Raw genomic sequence first — 19,166 nt, 5'->3', positions numbered from 1 at the left:
CACATCGGTGTTTCGGTTGAGCAGTGAATGGTAGTGCTCTTTCCATCACTGAAGAAGGCCTTCATCGTCTTTAATTATGGAGTTACCGTCGGATGAGCAGAGAGGGGCTGCACCACGAGTGATTGGCCCATAAAATGTTTTAGTGAAATTGAAAAAATTTTGCATCTTGTGCTGATCTGCAAGTTTTTGTGTTTCACTTGCTTTATTTTTAAACCAGTTGATCTTTAGATTTTGAAGCTCCCGTAGACACTACGCTGAATATCATAACCAGTAAAATGAACCATTTGATTGATAAATATATAACAAAGACCAAACCCAGTTCCTCCACGAATACAAGGAGACTGCTACACATGAACCATGCAGCAGTTGACTAAGTTAAGAAGAAAACTCTGAGTTTCGAGATGTGGGTTAGGACAAATGATGAGCAGGACAGGAGGATGTACGCCAGATCCAGGAACCAAGCAATCTCAGAGTATAGACGGGCTGAAAAAGAGTTCCAGAAGCAGACTCCAAGCGAGGTCAAGTCAAATCCCAAAGGCATTTTATTCAAAGTAAAAATAAAAAATGTGAGAAAGCATATCGGATCTGAAGCGTGGAGATGGTAATTATGTAGATTCTGACCAGGAAAAAGCAGATGCTTTGAACAGATTCTAATTATCAGTGTTCACAAGAGAAGATGCAAACAATCTTTCTGCATTTCAGGATAGATGGTTTGACACAGCGCTGATCCACATTGTGTTCTCAGAAAAGGGTAAAAGAAATAATCTGTCATAGCTAAAGGTTCATAAGAGTCCCAGCCCTGACATGGTGCATCCCAGAGTGCTAAGAGAGTTGTGCAACGAGTTTGCTGAGCCCCTTTAGTTCCTTTTCTGTAAATTCCTAGAAGAGCAAGAGATCTCCAGTGACTAGAAAATGACAGTCCTATGTTCAAGAAGGGTGATCGTCACTCCACAAATAATTATAGACCAGTGAGCCTGACCAGCATAGTGTAAAGTACTAAAGAGTATCATGAGAGATGCCATGATGGAACATCTACTACAAAACAGCCTTATAAAGGATTGCCAACACTGTTTTATGCCAGGATGCTCCTGCTTAACACGATTACAGCACCTGTGCTTAAGGTACTAGATATTTGGACCCAAATTCTGGAACAGGGCAGTAATATCGACAATATACTGTATACCTAGATTTTTCAAGGCTTTCAACAGCGTACCCCATGAAAGGCTGAGAATTAAACTGGGAGGATATGGTATTCGGGGAAGTGTCCTAGCGTGGATCAGAGACTTTCTGTGTGAAATAGTCTTGTGTATCAGTGACAAATGGGGTACCACAGGGCAGTGTACTGGACCCATTGTTGTTTCTTTGTTTCATGTACTGTATGACTACGAAGCAACCTTGTAATGGACTTCTAGCATGGTTTTATGATGGGACACTACTGCTCAACACAATTACTCAAGGTCCTGGATGTTTGGACTCAAATTCTAGAACAAAGCAGAAATATCGACAGTAAATACCGTACCTAGATTTTACCAAGGCTTTCGACAACGTAGCCCATGAAAGGCTGGGAATTAAATTGGAAGGGTACAGGATTCGGGGAAATGTCCTAGCATGGACCGGAGACTTTCTTCACGATCGCAAGCAGTGTGTGGTGATTAATGGTACAAAATCGTCAAGTGTACTTGTGACAAATGGGGTACCACAGGGCAGTGTATTGGGCCCATTGTTGTTTGTTTGTTTCATAAACAAATGCCAAGTTATTCAGGGAAATTAAAAACCAAACTGACTATGAAGAGCTACAGAAAGGTCTCTGTCAGCTTCATGGGTGGTGGAAGAAATGGCTGCTAAGATTCAATGTCACAAGTGTAAGAAGATGCACCAAGGTCATGTCATCACTAAGGAGGCGTATCACATCACGGGACAAAGAAGCTGCATTAATAGAGACCAAATGTGAAAAGGACCTGGGTGTGTATGTTGACAAAGAACTGAAGTTCTCGGGCCATTGTGAGAAGAAAGTGAATCAGGTAACGAAATTGTAGGTCTTTTAAGAAGGTCGTTTAGATATCTGGATGGCCCGTCGCTCGTCACTATCTTGGCTTTGGAAAGATTGAGGTGGTTACCTGTGTCAGGGAGGGCAGACAGTTATAGGTAAGGTTATACAGTCCATACCTAATCTGAACAAAGACAGGTCATTTTGTTAGTATTATTAATATCTGCAAAACAATAAAAATTAAATCAACACAATAACAACAATAATGATAAAAATATCCATAATACTGTAATAATAATAATAATTAATAAAAATAACCACAATAACAATAATAACAACAACAAAAATATTAACAGTTATAACCACAACAATAACAACAACAGGTTACTCTAAAGCATCAGGTGTTGGTGACAGCGGAAACACACGTATCTCTCACTAATATGTCAGGGGTTCGAGCCTCAGTCCATACACACATGAGAAGGGTGTTATCCAGTGTGACCCTCACTACCAAACACCACAGGTTTCCCAGTCCCAGGTTTCCTCTTGTACTAACACTGGATAGACCAACCGGCCAAATGTCTAGTAACCTGGTACTGTATGTGGTAAGAATTAAACAATAATAATAATAATATAAAGAGTCGTCCCCCTTCCCCCACACTATCGCCTGGCTTGGATTTCACCCTTCAGTATGGATGTCAACCTCCCCATAATAACACACTAGTTGGATGTCAACCTCCCCACAATAACACACTAGTTGGATGTCAACCTCCCCATAATAACACACCAGTTGGATGTCAACCTCCCCATAATAACACCAGTTGGATGTCAACCTCCCCATAATTACACACTAGTTGGATGTCAACCTCCCCATAATAACACACCAGTTGGATGTCAACCTCCCCACAATAACACACTAGTTGGATGTCAACCTCCCCATAATAACACACTAGTTGGGTGTCAACCTCCCCATAATAACACTAGTTGGGTGTCAACCTCCCACAATAACACACTAGTTGGATGTCAACCTCCCCACAATAACACACTAGTTGGATGTCAACCTCCCCATAATAACACAGTTGGATGTCAACCTCCCCATAATAACACCAGTTGGATGTCAACCTCCCATAATTACACACTAGTTGGATCGCCTCCCCATAAACGCACCAGTTGGATGTCAGCCTCCCACAATAACACACTGGTTGGATGTCAGCCTCCCCATAATAACACACTAGTTGGATGTCAACCTCCCCACAATAACACACTAGTTGGATGTCAACCTCCCCACAATAACACACTAGTTGGATGTCAACCTCCCCACAATAACACACTAGTTGGATGTCAACCTCCCCATAATAACACACTAGTTGGATGTCAACCTCCCCATAATAACACACTAGTTGGATGTCAACCTCCCCACAATAACACACTAGTTGGATGTCAACCTCCCCACAATAACACACTAGTTGGATGTCAACCTCCCCATAATAACACACTAGTTGGATGTCAGCAGCCTCCCCTGGCTAACACACTAGTTGGATGTCAGCCTCCCCACAATAACACACACTAGTTGGATGTCAGCCTCCCCATAATAACACACTAGTTGGATGTCGCCTCCCAGCAGCAACACACTAGTTGGATGTCCAACCTCCACATAACCTTGCACTAGTTGGATGTCAGCACTCCCCATAATAACACACTGGTTGGTCATCGCCTCCCCCATAATAACACACCAGTTGGATGTCAACCTCCCCCAATAACACACTAGTTGGATGTCAACCTCCCCATAATAACACACAAGTTGGATGTCAACCTCCCCATAATAACACACTAGTTGAATGTCAACCTCCCCATAATAACACACTAGTTGGATGTCAACCTCCCCATAATAACACACTAGTTGGATGTCAACCTCCCCATAATAACACACAAGTTGGATGTCAACCTCCCCATAATAACACACTAGTTGGATGTCAACCTCCCCACAATAACACACTAGTTGGGTGTCAACCTCCCCACAATAACACACTAGTTGGATGTCAACCTCCCCATAATAACACACTAGTTGATGTCAACCTCCCACAATAACACACACCAGTTGGATGTCAACCTCCCACAATAACACACTAGTTGGATGTCAACTTCCCCACAATAACATACCAGTTGGATGTCAAATCTCCCACAGCAACACAATGCTAGTTGGATGTCAACCTCCCCACAATAACACAATTAAAGGGTGTCAACCTCTCACACAACACACTCAGTTGGATGTCAACCTCCCCATACAACACACAATTAGTGCTGATGTCAACAACCCCACAGTAACACACACTCAGTTGTGTCAACCTCCCCATAATAAATGCCACTAGTTGGATGTCAACCTCCCCACAATAACACACTAGTTGGATGTCAACCTCCCCATACACAACACTAGTTGATGTCAACTCTCACAATAACACACTAGTTGATGTCAACTCCCCATAATAACACACTTGGCTGGATGTCAACCTCCCCTTAATAACACACTAGTTGGATGTCTTCCCCACAATAACACACTAGTTCAACCTCCCCATAATAACACACTAGTTTGGTTGTCAACCTCCCCATAATAACACACTAGTTGAATCAACCTCCCCACAATAACACTAGTTGATCCCATAATAACACACTAGTTGGATGTCCAACCTCCCCATAATAACACCTGGTGTCCAACACTCCCGCGTAATAACACTGGTTGAATGTCAACCTCCCCATAATAACACACTAGTTGAACCTCCCCATAATAACACACTAGTTGGATGTCAACCTCCCCACAACCAACACACTAGTTGGATGTCAGCCTCCCACAATAACACACTAGTTGGATGTCCAACCTCCCCCATATGAACACTAGTTGGATGTCAACCTCCCATAATAACACACTAGTTGGATGTCAACCTCACACAATAACACACCTGGTTGGACCCTCCCCACAATAACACACTAGTTGGATGTCCAGCCTCCCCGCCAATAACACACTAGTTGGATGTCAACCTCCCAATAATAACACACTAGTTGGATGTCAACCTCACATAATAACACACTAGTTGGTGTCCAACCTCCCCCATAATAACACTGGTTGGATGTCAGCCTCCCCATAATAACACACCAGTTGGATGTCCTTACTCCCACAATAACACACTGGTGGATCCCAACCTCCCCGCAGCAACACCCCACTAGTTGGATGTCAGCTACTCCCCTTAATAACACACGGATTTGGATGTCAGCCTCCCCATAGCAACACTGATTGTGTCAACCTCCCATAATAACACACTAGTTGGATGTCCCAGCCTCTATAATAACACACTAGTTGGATGTCAGCCTCCCCATAACACACCAGTTGATGTCCAACCTCCCCATAATAACACACTGGTTGGTCATCGCTCCCCCATAATAACACTAGTTGGATGTCAGCCTCCCCACAATAACACACTAGTTGGATGTCAACCTCCCCATAATAACACACTAGCTGGATGTCAGCTTACTCCCCCGCCAGCGCACACTGGTTGGTGTCCAGCCTCCAATAACACACTAGTTGAATGTCAACCTCCCCACAATAACACACTAGTTGGATGTCAAGCTCCCCATAATAACACACCAGTTGGATGTCAACCTCCCCACAATAACACAGTTGAATCAACCTCCCCGCCAATAACACACTAGTTGAATGTCAACCTCCCCCATAATAACACACTGGTTGGATGTCCAACACTCCCATAATAACACACCAGTTGGATGTCAACCTCCCCATAATAACACACTGATTTGGGTGTCCAACCTCCCCATAATAACACACTGGTTGAGTGTCAGCCTCCCCATAATAACACCAGTTGGATGTCGGCCTCCCCATAATAACACACTGGTTGGATGTCAACCTCCCCATAATAACACACTAGTTGAACTCCCCATAATAACACACTGGTTGGTCTCAACCTCCCCATAATAACACCAGTTGGATGTCAGCCTCCACCCATAATAACACACTGGTGGATGTCAACCTCCCCATAATAACACACTAGTTGGATGTCCAGCCTCCCCGCCAATAACACGCACTGGTTGGATGTCGCCTCCCCACAATAACACACTAGTTGGATGTCAACCTCCCCATAATAACACACTAGTTGGATGTCAACCTCCCCATAATAACACACTAGTTGGATGTCAGCTTACTCCCCATAATAACACGCTGGTTGATGTCAACCTCCCCACAGCCAACACACTGGTTGGATGTCAACCTCCCCATAATAACACACTAGTTGGATTAATCAGCCTCCCCATAATAACACACTGGTTGGATGTCAACCACTCCCCATAATAACACACTAGTTGAACTTACTCCCCACTTGTATTTACACTATTTGGATGTCAACACTCCCCCATAATAACACACTGGTTGGATGTCAACCTCCCCACAATAACTTACTGGTTGGATGTCAACACTCCCCATAATAACACACTAGTTGGTGTCAACCTCCCCATAACACACTAGTTGGATGTCAACACTCCCCATAATAACACACTAGTTGGATGTCAACCTCCCATAATAACACACTAGTTGGATGTCAACCTCCCCATAATAACACACTGGTTGGATGTCAACCTCCCCACAATAACACACTAGTTGGATGTCAGCCTCCCCACAGCCAACACACTAGTTCGTCAACCTCCCCACAATAACACACTAGCGGATGTAACCTCCCCATAATAACACACTAGTTGGATGTCAACATCCCATAATAACACACTAGTTGGATGTCAACATCCCCACAATAACACACTAGTTGGATGTCCAACCTCCCCACAATAACACACTGGTTATCAACCTCCCCATAATAACACACTAGTTTATTGATAACCTCCCCATAATAACACACTGGTGGATGTCCAACCTCCCCATAATAACACACTGGTTAGATGTCCAACCTCCCCATATACACTAGTTGGATGTCAACCTCCCACAGTAACACACTAGTTGAACTCCCATAATAACACACTAGTTGGATGTCCAACCTCCCCACAATAACACACTATTGGTTGAATGTCAACCTCCCCACAATAACACACTGGTTGGATGTCAGCACTCCCACAATAACACTGGTTGGATCAACCCCTCCCACAGTAACACACTGGTTGGATGTCAACCTCCCACAATAACACACTAGTTGGAGTGTCAACCTCCCCCACAATAACACACTAGTTGGATGTCAACCTCCCATAATAACACACTGGTTGGATGTCCAACCTCCCCAGCCAACACACTGGTTGAATGTCCTTCCCCATAATAACTGGTTGGATGTCAGCCTCCCCATAATAACACACTAGTTGGATGTCAGCCTCCCCCGCCAGCAACACTGGTTGAGATGTCAACCTCCCCACAGCCAACACACTGGTTGAATGTCCAGCACTCCCCACAATAACACACTGGTTGAATGTGTCAACCTCCCCACAATAACACACTAGTTGAGATGTCCCAGCCTCCCCATAATAACACACTGGTGGTGTCCAGCCTCCCACAATAACACACTAGTTGGATGTCAGCCTCCCACAATAACACACTAGTTGAATGTCAACCTCCCCACAACCAACACACTAGTTGAATGTCAGCCTCTCCCCATAATAACACACTAGTTGGATGTCAACATCCCCATAATAACACCAGTTTGGATATCAACCTCCCCACAATAACACACTAGTTGGATGTCCAACCTCCCCCATAATAACACACTAGTTTGATGTCAACCTCCCCATAATAACACACTAGTTGGATGTCAGCACTCCCCGCCAATAACACACTGGTTGGAAGTCAACCTCCCATAACACTAGTTGGATGTCCAACTTCTCCCACAGTAACACACTGGTTGGTGTCCAACCTCCCCATAATAACACACTGGTTGGATGTCAACCTCCCACAATAACACACTAGTTGGATAACCTCCCCACAATAACACACTGAACAGATGTCCAACCTCCCACAGCCAACACACTGGTTGGATGTCCAACCTCCCCACAGTAACACACTGGTGGATGTCAACCTCCCCACAATAACACTGGTTGGTGTCCAACCTCCCCACAATAACACACTAGTTGGATGTCCAACCTCCCCATAACACACTAGTTGAATGTCAACCTCCCACAGTAACACTGGTTGAGTCAGCCTCCCCACAGTAACACTGGTTGGGTGTCCTAGTAACGGTTGGTGTCAGCCTCCCCACAATAGTTGGATGTCAACCTCCCCATAATAACACACTGGTTGGATGTCGCCTCCCCATAATAACACACTAGTTGGTGTCCTTACTCCCCACAGTAACACTAGTTGGGTAACCTCCCACAGTAACACTAGTTGGGTCAACACCCCACAATAACACTAGTTGGATGTCACCTCCCATAATAACACACTGGTTGGGTGTCCAGCCTGTAATAACACACTAGTTGGATGTAGCCTCCCCACAGCACTAGTTGGTGTCAGCCTCCCCACAGTAACACTGGTTGGGTGTCAACCTCCCCACAGTAACACTAGTTGGGTGTCAACCTCCCACAGTAACACTGGTTGGGTGTCAACCTCCCCACAGCCAACACTGTGGTTAGTGTCCAGCACTCCCCTTAGCAACACACACTGATTTGGATGTCCAGCCTCCCCATAATAACACACTGGTTGGATGTCAACCTCCCCACGGTAACACTGGTTGGTGTCAACTTGCCCCAGTAACACTGGTTGGGTGTCGCCTCCCCACAGTAACACTTCAGTTGGGTGTCAAAGCCTCCCACAATAACACCAGTTGGGTGTGTCAACCTCCCCATAATAGCACCCCTGGTTGGGTGTCAACCTCCCCACAATAACACACTAGTTGGTCTCAACCTCCCCATAATAACACACTAGTTGGTGTCAGCCTCCCCACAATAACACACTAGTTGGGTGTTAACCTCCCCACAATAACACACTAGTTGGTCAACCTCCCCATAATAACACACTGGTTGGATGTCAACCTCCCACAATAACACACTAGTTGGATGTCAACCTCCCCATAATAACACACTAGTTGGGTGTCCTCCCACAATAACACACTGGTTGGATGTCGGCCTCCCCACCAGCCAACACACTGGTGGGTGTCAACCTCCCCACAATAACGCACTGGTGGGTGTCAACCTCCCCATAATAACACACTAGTTGGGTGTCCCAGCCTCCCCAATAACACAATAACACATAGTTGGTGTCAACCTCCCCCACAATAACACAGTTGGATGTCAACCTCCCCATAGCCAACACACTAGTTGGGTGTCAGCCTCCCCACAATAACGCACTAGTTGGTGTCAACCTCCCCACAGTAACATGGTGATTGTCAACCTCCCCACAGTAACACTAGTTGGGTGTCAACACTCCCATAATAACACACTAGTTGGTGTCGCTTACTCCCCACAATAACACACTAGTTGGATGTTTAACGCCCACAGTAGTTGGGTGTCCAATCTCCCCACAGTAACACACTAGGATTTGGGTAACACTGCAGCAACACTGGTTGGTGTCAACCTCCCACAGTAACATAGTTGAGTGTCAACCTCCCCATAATAACACACTAGTTGGTGTCCAACCTCCCAGTCAACCTCCCCTAATAACACACTAGTTGGTCAGCCTCCCCCACAATAACACTGGTTGGTGTTCAGCCTCCCCACAATAACACACTGGTTGGATGTCAGCCTCCCCACATAGCATAACACACACTAGTTGGGTGTCAACCTCCCACAATAACGCACTAGTTGGGTGTCAACACTCCCCACAGTAACACTAGTTGGTCAATCTCCCCACAGTAACACTAGTTGGGTGTCAACTTCCTCACAGCAACACTGGTTGGTGTCAACCTCCCCACAGTAGCTGCTAGTTGGGTGTCCTTATCCCATAATAACACACTAGTTGGGTGTCAGCCTCCCACAGCCAACACTGGTTGGATGTTGGCAGCTACAGTAACACTGGTTGGTGTCAGTCTCACAGTAGCACTGGTTGGGTAAACATGCAGCAACTGATTTGGGTGTCAGCCTCACAGTAGCACTGGTTGGGTGTCAGCCTCCCACAACACACTGGTTGGGTGTCAGCACTCCCCACAGCCAACACTGGTTGGGTGTCAGCCTCCCCATAATAACAGTTGAACCTCCACAATAACACTGGTTGGTGTCAGCCTCCCCACATAACACACTGGTTGGTGTCAGCCTCCCCATAGCACCGGTTGGATGTCAGCCTCTTTACAATAACACACTGATTTGGGTGTCAGCCTCACAATAGCACTGGTTGGGTGTCAGCCTCCCCACAACCAACACCCCTGATTTGGATGTTGGCTTATTTCCACCATTGGCACTAGTTGAGTGTCGAGAAATCTCACAGTAACTAGTTGGGTCAGCTTCCTCACAGCAGCACTGGTGGGTGTCGGCCTCCCCCCACAGTAGCTTTACTAGTTGGTGTCAACCTCACAATAACACACTGGTTGGGTGTCAGCCTCCCCACAATAACACACTGGTTGGGTGTCAGCCTCCCCATAATAACACCGGTTGGTGTCAGCCTCCCCACAATAACACACTAGTTGGTGTCAGCACTCCCCCCTAGCCAACACTAGTTGGAGTGTCCCTTCTCCCCACAACAACACACTGATTTGGTGTCAACACTCACAATAACACACTAAGTTGGATATTCCAGCCTCCCCATGTAACACACTAGTTGGGTGTCGGCCTCACAATAACTTGCACTGGTTGGTCAATCAGCCTCTGTAATAACACACTAGTTGGATGTCAGCCTCCCACAATAACACACTGGTTGGATGTCAGCCTCCCCATAATAACACACTAGTTGGATGTCCAACACTCCCCATGTAACACACTAGTTGGATGTCAGCCTCCCCACAGCCAACACACTAGTTGGGTGTCAGCTTCCTCACAGTAACACTAGTTGGTGTCAGCCTCCCCACGGTAACACTAGTTGGTGCCTCCCACAATAACACACACTGGTGGTGTCAGCCTCCCCATAATAACACACTAGTTGGTGTCAACCTCCCACAATAACACACTAGTTGGTGTCAGCACCACTTAATAACACACCAGTTGGATGTCAGCCTCCCATGTCTGCAGTTGGATGTCAGCCTCCCCTGGCTAACACACTAGTTGGGTCAGCCCCCATAATAACACACTGGTGGTCAGCCTCCCACAATAACACACTGGTTGAATGTCCTTCCCCATGTAACACATGGTTGGATGTCGGCATACACAGTAACACGCGTTGTCGGCACTCACACAATAACACACTAGGTTGGTGTCAGCCTCTACAATAACTTGCACTGGTTGGGTGTCAGCCTCCCCACAATAACACACTGGTTGGGTGTCAGCCTCACAATAACACACTGGTTGGATGTCAGCCTCACAGCCAACACACTGGTTGGTGTCAGCCTCCCCACAATAACACACTGGTTGGATGGCACTCACAATAACACACTGGTTGGGTGTCAGCCTCCCAATAACACACTGGTGGTGTCAGCCTCCCCATAACACACTAGTTGGTGTCAGCCTCCCCATAATAACACACTGGTTGGGTGTCAGCCTCCCCACAATAACACACTAGTTGGATGTCAGCCTCCCCACAATAACACACTGGTTGGGTGTCCCAGCCTCCCACAATAACACTAGTTGGGTGTCAGCCTCCATAATAACACTGGTTGGTGCAGCCTCCCCATAATAACTTGCACTGGTTGATTGTCAGCCTCCCCATAATGTACACTGATTTGGGTGTCCTTCCTCACAGTGGCTGGTTGGTGTCAGCCTCCACAGTAACACTGGTTGGTGGCCTCCCCACAACACACTAGTTGGATGTCAGCCTCCCCATAATAACACACTAGTTGGATGTCCAGCCTCCCTGATAACACACTGGTGGATGTCAGCCTCCCCTGACCAACACACTAGTTGGATGTCAGCCTCCCACAATAGCACTGGTGGATGTGTACTCCCTAGCACTGGATGTCAGCCTCCCACAATAACACTGGTTGTCAGCCTCCCATGTCAACACACTGGTTGGTCCCACAGCCAACACTGGTTGGATGTCAGCCTCCCCATAACACACTAGTTGGGTGTCAGCTTCTCCTGGCCAACACTAGTTGGTGTCAGCCTCCCACAATAGCCACACTAGTTGGATGTCCAGCCTCCCATAACACACTGGTTGGTGTCAGCACCACACAGTGACATGGTTGATTGTCAAGCTTGCTTGGCTGCCTGGTTGGTGTCAGCCTCCCCATAGCCAACACTGGTTGGTGTCAGCTACAGTGACACTGGTTGATTGATAGAAGCCTCCCCACCACAGTTGGATGTCAGCCTCCCATATTAACACACTGGTTGGGTGTCAGCTGTTGACACTGGTTGGGTGTCAGCACTCCCACAATAACACGCTGGTTGGATGTCCCAACCTCCCCATAATAACACACTGGTGGTGTCAACTGCACGGCCAGCACTAGGTTGGTGTCAGCCTCCCCACAATAACACACTGGTTGGTGTCAGCCTCCCCCATAACCAACACACTGGTTGGGTGTCAGCCTCCCCACAATAACACACTAGTTGTCAGCCTTTACAGTAACACTGGTTGAGTCAGCCTCCCACAATAACACACTAGTTGGTGTCAACCTCCCACAATAACACACTGGTTGGGTGTCCACAGTAACACTAGTTGAGTGTCAACGCTCCCCCACCAGTAGCACACTGGTTGGTGTCGACGCCATGACCAACACACTGGTTGGTCAGCCTCACACAATAACTTGCACTAGTTGGTCAGCCTCCCCTGATAACACTGTGGTGTCAGCACTCCCCACAGTAACACTGGTTGGGTGTCAGCTTCCTCACGGTAACACTAGTTGGTGTCAGCCTTGCTCCCTGTGCTAGTTGGGTGTCAACCTCCCAGAATAACCCCACTGGTTGGTGTCAGCACTCCTCGGCCAACACTGGTTGGGTGTCAGCCTCCCATGTACACTAGTTGGGTGTCAGCCTCCCCTGACAACACTGGTTGGTGTCAGCCTCCCACAGTAACACTAGTTGGGTGTCCTTCCTCACAGTAACACTGATTTGAGTGTCAACCTCCCCACAGTAACACTTGTTGGGTGTCAGCCTCTGAGAATAACCCACTGGTTGGATGTCAACCTCCCAGTAACACTAGTTGGGTGTCAACTTCCTCACAGTAACACCTGTTGGGTGTCAACCTCCCACAGTAACACTAGTTGGGTGTCAACCTCCCCAGAATAACCCACTAGTTGGGTGTCAACCTCCCCACAGTAACACTAGTTGGGTGTCAACTTCCTCACAGTAACACTAGTTGGGTGTCAACCTCCCCACAGTAACACTAGTTGGGTGTCAACTCCAGAATAACCCACTAGTTGGGTGTCAACCTCCCCACAGTAACACTAGTTGGGTGTCAACCTCCCCAGAATAACCCACACATACACTGACCTGAGGAGATGATGGCCTGTGGGGTGATACAAACACTTCTGTCATACACTGGCAGATGATCACACTGTAGGTTGGCGGGCCACGCGATGTCAAACTTAGCGAGGAGTGGCTCACACCCCTGCTTGGCAGCCTCACACACACTCCTGCACGGCGGGATGGCCTCGTGAACGAAACCCACAGTACAGATGGGTGCATACATAGAGCACAGAACTCCAGCTGGTCTGAACATCTCGTCCATCCCAAAAGCTGAAAATTGGGGAAGAAGAAGAAAAAGTTGTGCGAATCTAATTATGTAAACCTGAATTATTATTCTCTTATGTACTGACTGAACAAGGGAGAGGGAGAGACAGGTAGGTATGGGGGTTAATACTGGATCACCTGAACATTATTCACACCCAGCTTTTTTCACTTATATTTCACTTATATATCACCTACCCTTAAGCTACCTGGAAGGTTAGGTTAGCTGCCAACTACCTCCTCACACGCCCAAATCTATAATCCACAACCAAGTGAGAAGGAGAATCTATCTGACTGGATATTAAAGAAGATCTTATGAATCCTGAGGTAGATTACCATTAGTTTTGTTACCTGTTATAAGTCAGATCCAAGAGTGTACGTATAAGGGAACCAGGAAGTGAAATACCTTTATTATTTACGTTAAGAGTGAGATAGTATCAATTTATATTAAAACATTCAACTGCTCGATTGTAACAGCTGGTTCAGCCCCACCTCCAAGCTGTGAATCGTGATGATCGGTCGACAGCTTGTGAAGGAGGCACAGTAGACGTCTGCGTGGTTGTGTGGTCTTCAAACTGCTGCTCAATACGAAGTATTAGGCAACAGTCTGGTCGTCTTGGATGAGTGGTTATGTCCCCGATTGGTAGAGTTGGTAGTAACAATACCACCTCCCCTTAACGGTACCTACCTCGTATAGCTCGATACCTACAGTAGTTTTTTTTTCTGTGTAGTCAAAGGGTGAGTTCGGTACCTACCTCAAATTGGTCCATGGCAAGCTGGGCATTCTCTTGGGTTGAGTGATGGAGCAGATTAGGCAGTCTAGTCAGATTGTAGGGCATCTTCTGACACATGGGTATCTTGATCTCCTCACACTGGGGACCGAACTGCCCCCACACTGCCCCTACCATGCTACACAGGACTGCCCACACTGCCGCCCACAACACGCCAGGGGCATGGGTGGAGGTGAAGAGGGTCGTCATGGATGGCTTAAGATGTTTCAAGTGACTAGACGAAAAACAAGGAAGGCAGGGGAGCTGGTCGTTGCCTCGGGAAGTCAAGGCAAACCATGGTGGTAGTCACGGGTGGTACACAGCGCTGGGAAGGATGGAGTGAGTCAACAGAACTGTAAACTCCTACACAATATATTCGAATGAATGAAATTGTTTAGTAAAGGCCTAATCCCACCTAAAACTTAACCTGAACAAAAACACTCTCTACTACACCTTAGTCAACCTAAATCAATGTACCTTATGCCTAACTCAGCCTAAATAATATACCCTATACCCTTAACTTAACCTTAAAAACATATCATATCCCTAACCTACACTATTCTTAACCTGACCTAACCAAACCTAACTCCACCAAAATTAAAATAAGAGAACAACCAAACCTAATCCAGCCTATCCTCAACCTAACTTAACCATACATTAACTAACCTATTACTATTTCCTTACATAAAAATGTCCAAATTAATCTAACTTACCAGTTAACACAAACCTAACAACCACACATAACCAAATATATCTTAACTCGGCCTCTCATTAACCTAAACAACTTAAGACACCCTAACCTACCCCTAACAGCTAAACATAAGCTGTTAACCTAACCTACCATAAACCCTTCAGAGGGCAGAGGCTCACTCAGGTATTTCATTTTGACTAACGTCAGACGATTTTATTCAGCTGAGAGAAACTCCTGCCCTCTAAATGGTTAACATAAGCAAAAGTAAGCTGTTAACCTAATCTTAACATAACCTAAACCAAACTTGCTTTTGTCGGTATGTAAATTCGGGTTCAGATTTGGGTGCAGGTCCTGCCTCACAGGCCGGCGTAGGTCAAACACCACCTGGTGAGAATTTCTTCCAGCACGCACCATGGCCGAATAATACGATGACAAATAATTAAGCTTCCACGAGCAGTCAACAGCGCCTGGCGCTATCATCCATCTAGCAGTGATCATAACTACGTCAGATCAAATAATTTCCCGTCTGTAGTTACCTCCCAACATTACGTTACCGCCCGCCACAAACTCAAATGCAACGTCTTTCCTGATGTTCATGCTCCATTGTTTCCCCTTTTCTTGTGAATATATATATATATATATATATATATATATATATATATATATATATATATATATATATATATATATATATATATATATATATATATATATACACACTTCGGGGCCGTCTTTGTACAGTACGTGTGTAGCGTGTTAGCTTAGGTCGTGCATGAGTGCGCCTTCTAAAAGCTCCCAAGGTGTCTCGTCGTGTGTGTGTGTGTGAAATGTGCACAGCGCATACGCATGAAGCCCGTATACACCGAAACTTATACAGTGTGTACATACATGTTCCCACACGTGTGTATACTGAGCATTTTCACACAGCCTGTGTATTGAACATGTCCACACAATAATTAAATATATTTTCACTCAGACTATGCACCAAGCGCGTACACAAGTTATGCTCTTTAATGTTTTGGCATGAGCATGAAAATATTTAAGCTAATATGTACCCTGGAGATGTACAATGAACTTGTAACACAAGTGTGTGAGGAGGGAGGGTACAGGGCAACTGAGGGAGTGTTCAAGGTCAGTGTTCACTTGAGGGCCAGTTTATCGTCACTAAATTCCTGGGAGTAAATATTTCACTATAAACACACACGTTACGATATCAACGGAATAATTAACTTTAAGTAAAGCTAAATACTAACACTACTCTGACAGTAAACACAAGAACACATACGGTAGTCAGCTTAACTGATCACGTTGACGATTAATTACTGTACGTATTTCAATCAGTTATAACGTGTCTGGGTGTGTTGAGTTGACGCGAAAAACTGCCTCGGTACTTTTATTAATTTATACGAGAACTACCTGTATGCTGTTACGACACTCTTCGCCGCTTACCCAGCTTCCACCACTGGTTACCACCGGCCAGGTCGTAATATACAGAAGCAGTAGGTATCTCACAAGTGTCGTCAATTACCACTGGCTGTCCCGCCAGTCTCCGGTAATTTCCCGACGATCGGTATCAGTGTACAGACAAAACAACAGGCAGGTAGATTTCCACCAGGTCACGGAAACAAACTTGTGAACTGTAGTCTTCTTTAATTATCACTAATTCTTCACAACACTGTTCATGGGGTAATTGTCTTCACAGCTGGACTTCACACTTCGAATAGATAGTCAGCACTACCAGTGTACAATTCCTTAGTTTTTCACTTATATATTGCTCACAATAACTCCACAGTACTTGAACAACAATTATCTTCAGTTGTTCTTCCAGGCTTGTACTGAACACTGAACAGAAACGGTCGACTGACTGAGTCAGCTTGAACGTGTTTTGGGGATTACTGGCCACTTCGCCGTTAGGCTAATTCGGCCTAGTCAGCTATACGCTGTCGCTTATATACCCTATCAGATGAACCTAGAACAACCCAGACAGGTCTGGGAAGTTCTAGGACGTTCTACTCTGATCTAAGCTTACAATAGAAAGTAAATCAACAAAAATGATGCAATACATTCTAGAAAATTCTTACATAAGTAATACATCAATATATTCAAAATGTCTCCCCAAACTTGCCATAACAACTCCTGCTTGGGATAGAAAATAATAATCAAAACACCTAGTTTACAAACATTATAATAGTAAATTATGCCTCGGCATAACAATACTATACAAAAATACAGAACATTTTCTATAACTATTACGTACTAATTTTACATATACAGTAAACTATTCAGTTCCGGCCATTAATTCTCATTACTTCTCTCTATATCAGTGACCAGTAATGGCCGTCAATATTCAACAATAATAGTAATTCACGAAAGACTACATCAAATGGAGGAACAATGCATATCAGAACTACTGTAGATTAAAAATATAACACCATATATTAAATACCAGCTTAAAATCTATTCATAGCACTAATTTTCTGCCCGAAAACATTTGGATTGGAGGGCCGTGATCGCCAACCCTCACACATGAAATTGACACCGTGAATGATTATTTGATGTACAGATGAAAGCCCGTCCTTTTTATTTCTGAGAAATCCTCTTACTACTACAGTGACCGTGACCATATACACACACATTTTTATCAATTTAACACTTTCTTCAGTTTCAAATTATAAATTGATGTTATAAACTGCGCTTCTACAACTAAAGGGAGTAATTTGGGTTAGTAATTACACTGATCACCAAGATTTCAATTCAACTCGCATGAATCTACAATACCGTAGTAAATTCACTGATTGTTGAGATGTACAGAATCTCTCTATATTTCCAAGTGATGACTAGTGTATTTACTAAGAATACTCGCTCACAGACCTCTTGCCACAACACACGTTTATCTCGGGCATCTGAACAACAAACAACTGAAAATCGACAAGTGGTTTTGGGATTACATGGTGAACATCCCAGTTTACTGTGTCAATTGATGATTAAATATCTCATTGCTAACCTAACCTTGTATGATAAATGCTGTAAGTGGTTCTATTACGCGTTTAACATTTTTACGTTAATGAGGAATATTTGCTATTTGTATAGGTTTTAAGTGTAAATATTATAAAATTTTGACAAATTATTCGTAATATTGTCATTACGTTCCCAAAATACAATTTATATATTTATTTTATGAAAAATTTAAGAGTATCTGATTCAATGTCTGGGTATAATATTTCTGTATACTGGGTTACATCGTGAAGGCAATAGTAGGCTATACTTACCAACTGTTACGACTCGGTTGACTGCATGAGACCTAATGTTATCTCACTGTCACATAACATCTTTTTCCAGTTCAACACTCACGGTAATTATAACGCTGACAAACAACAACTCTTCCATACACTCAGACACATACATACACACTAAGAGGCACAAAAATCAGACGCGTGTGTGCGCGTGCGTGTGTTTGGAGCGAGACAAAGTTGGTGGTAGGCGCCGCTGCCCAGGTCTGACCCTTGTTTAATTATAGGAGCTCAACCACAACATTGAGTGAGTCTCGTGTCTCCCACACCACTTGAACTACAACCCTAGCCTAACCGCCCGGCAACCTCTTGCAACATGTCTTACAGCAGTTATCAACCACACAAAATCCTTCCGTATAACGGTGTTAATTCCTTCAAAATCCATTCGTATATAATAGTTGCACGTCAGTTAGATGTTAAGGAATATAAATGAACAGCTTTATTTGAGAGGATGTTTATGTTGTGGTGATGGGGTCATTGTGCGTCTGGCAGGGTAGTGTGGGTTATGCAGGTGTATTGTGTTGAGATGAATGAGACGATAGGAAGCAGTGAAGCATATGGAATGATTCCATAATATTAATTTCTCGCCACTGTGACCCGCACAGTCCCTGTTGCATGGTAGATCCGTGTGAAAACTACAACTTCATGGAAAACATGGATGTTGTCGGTGTGTGGGGAAAGACAATGCTTAGTGA

General features: G+C 45.0%; 1 protein-coding gene across 2 annotated transcripts in view; it reads right to left on the bottom strand.

Annotated features, from left to right (window-relative positions):
- The window catches only part of LOC121861545 (secreted frizzled-related protein 3-like), a 39,652-nt gene extending 20,894 nt beyond the window's left edge, over nucleotides 1-18,758 (bottom strand). Inside the window, exons 1-3 of one of the 2 annotated variants that reach the window (XR_006088044.1) lie at nucleotides 18,451-18,758; nucleotides 14,476-14,815; nucleotides 13,484-13,729 (exon numbers count right to left, since the gene is read on the bottom strand). Coding sequence is in view for 1 of the 2 variants with exons in the window: in XM_042359396.1 (XP_042215330.1) it covers nucleotides 13,484-13,721 (238 nt within the window). In the remaining variant the exon portion in view is untranslated. The remainder of the gene's footprint in view (nucleotides 1-13,483; nucleotides 13,730-14,475; nucleotides 14,816-18,450) is intronic. The other variant, XM_042359396.1, reaches the window with a different exon arrangement.
- Nucleotides 18,759-19,166: the final 408 nt, after the last annotated feature.

This window comes from Homarus americanus, unplaced genomic scaffold (assembly GCF_018991925.1).
Source record: "Homarus americanus isolate GMGI-L3 unplaced genomic scaffold, GMGI_Hamer_2.0 scaffold24260, whole genome shotgun sequence".
Lineage (NCBI taxonomy): Eukaryota > Metazoa > Arthropoda > Malacostraca > Decapoda > Nephropidae > Homarus > Homarus americanus.
Note: the sequence above shows the minus strand (reverse complement) of the source record. Positions and strands in the feature narration are given on the sequence as shown.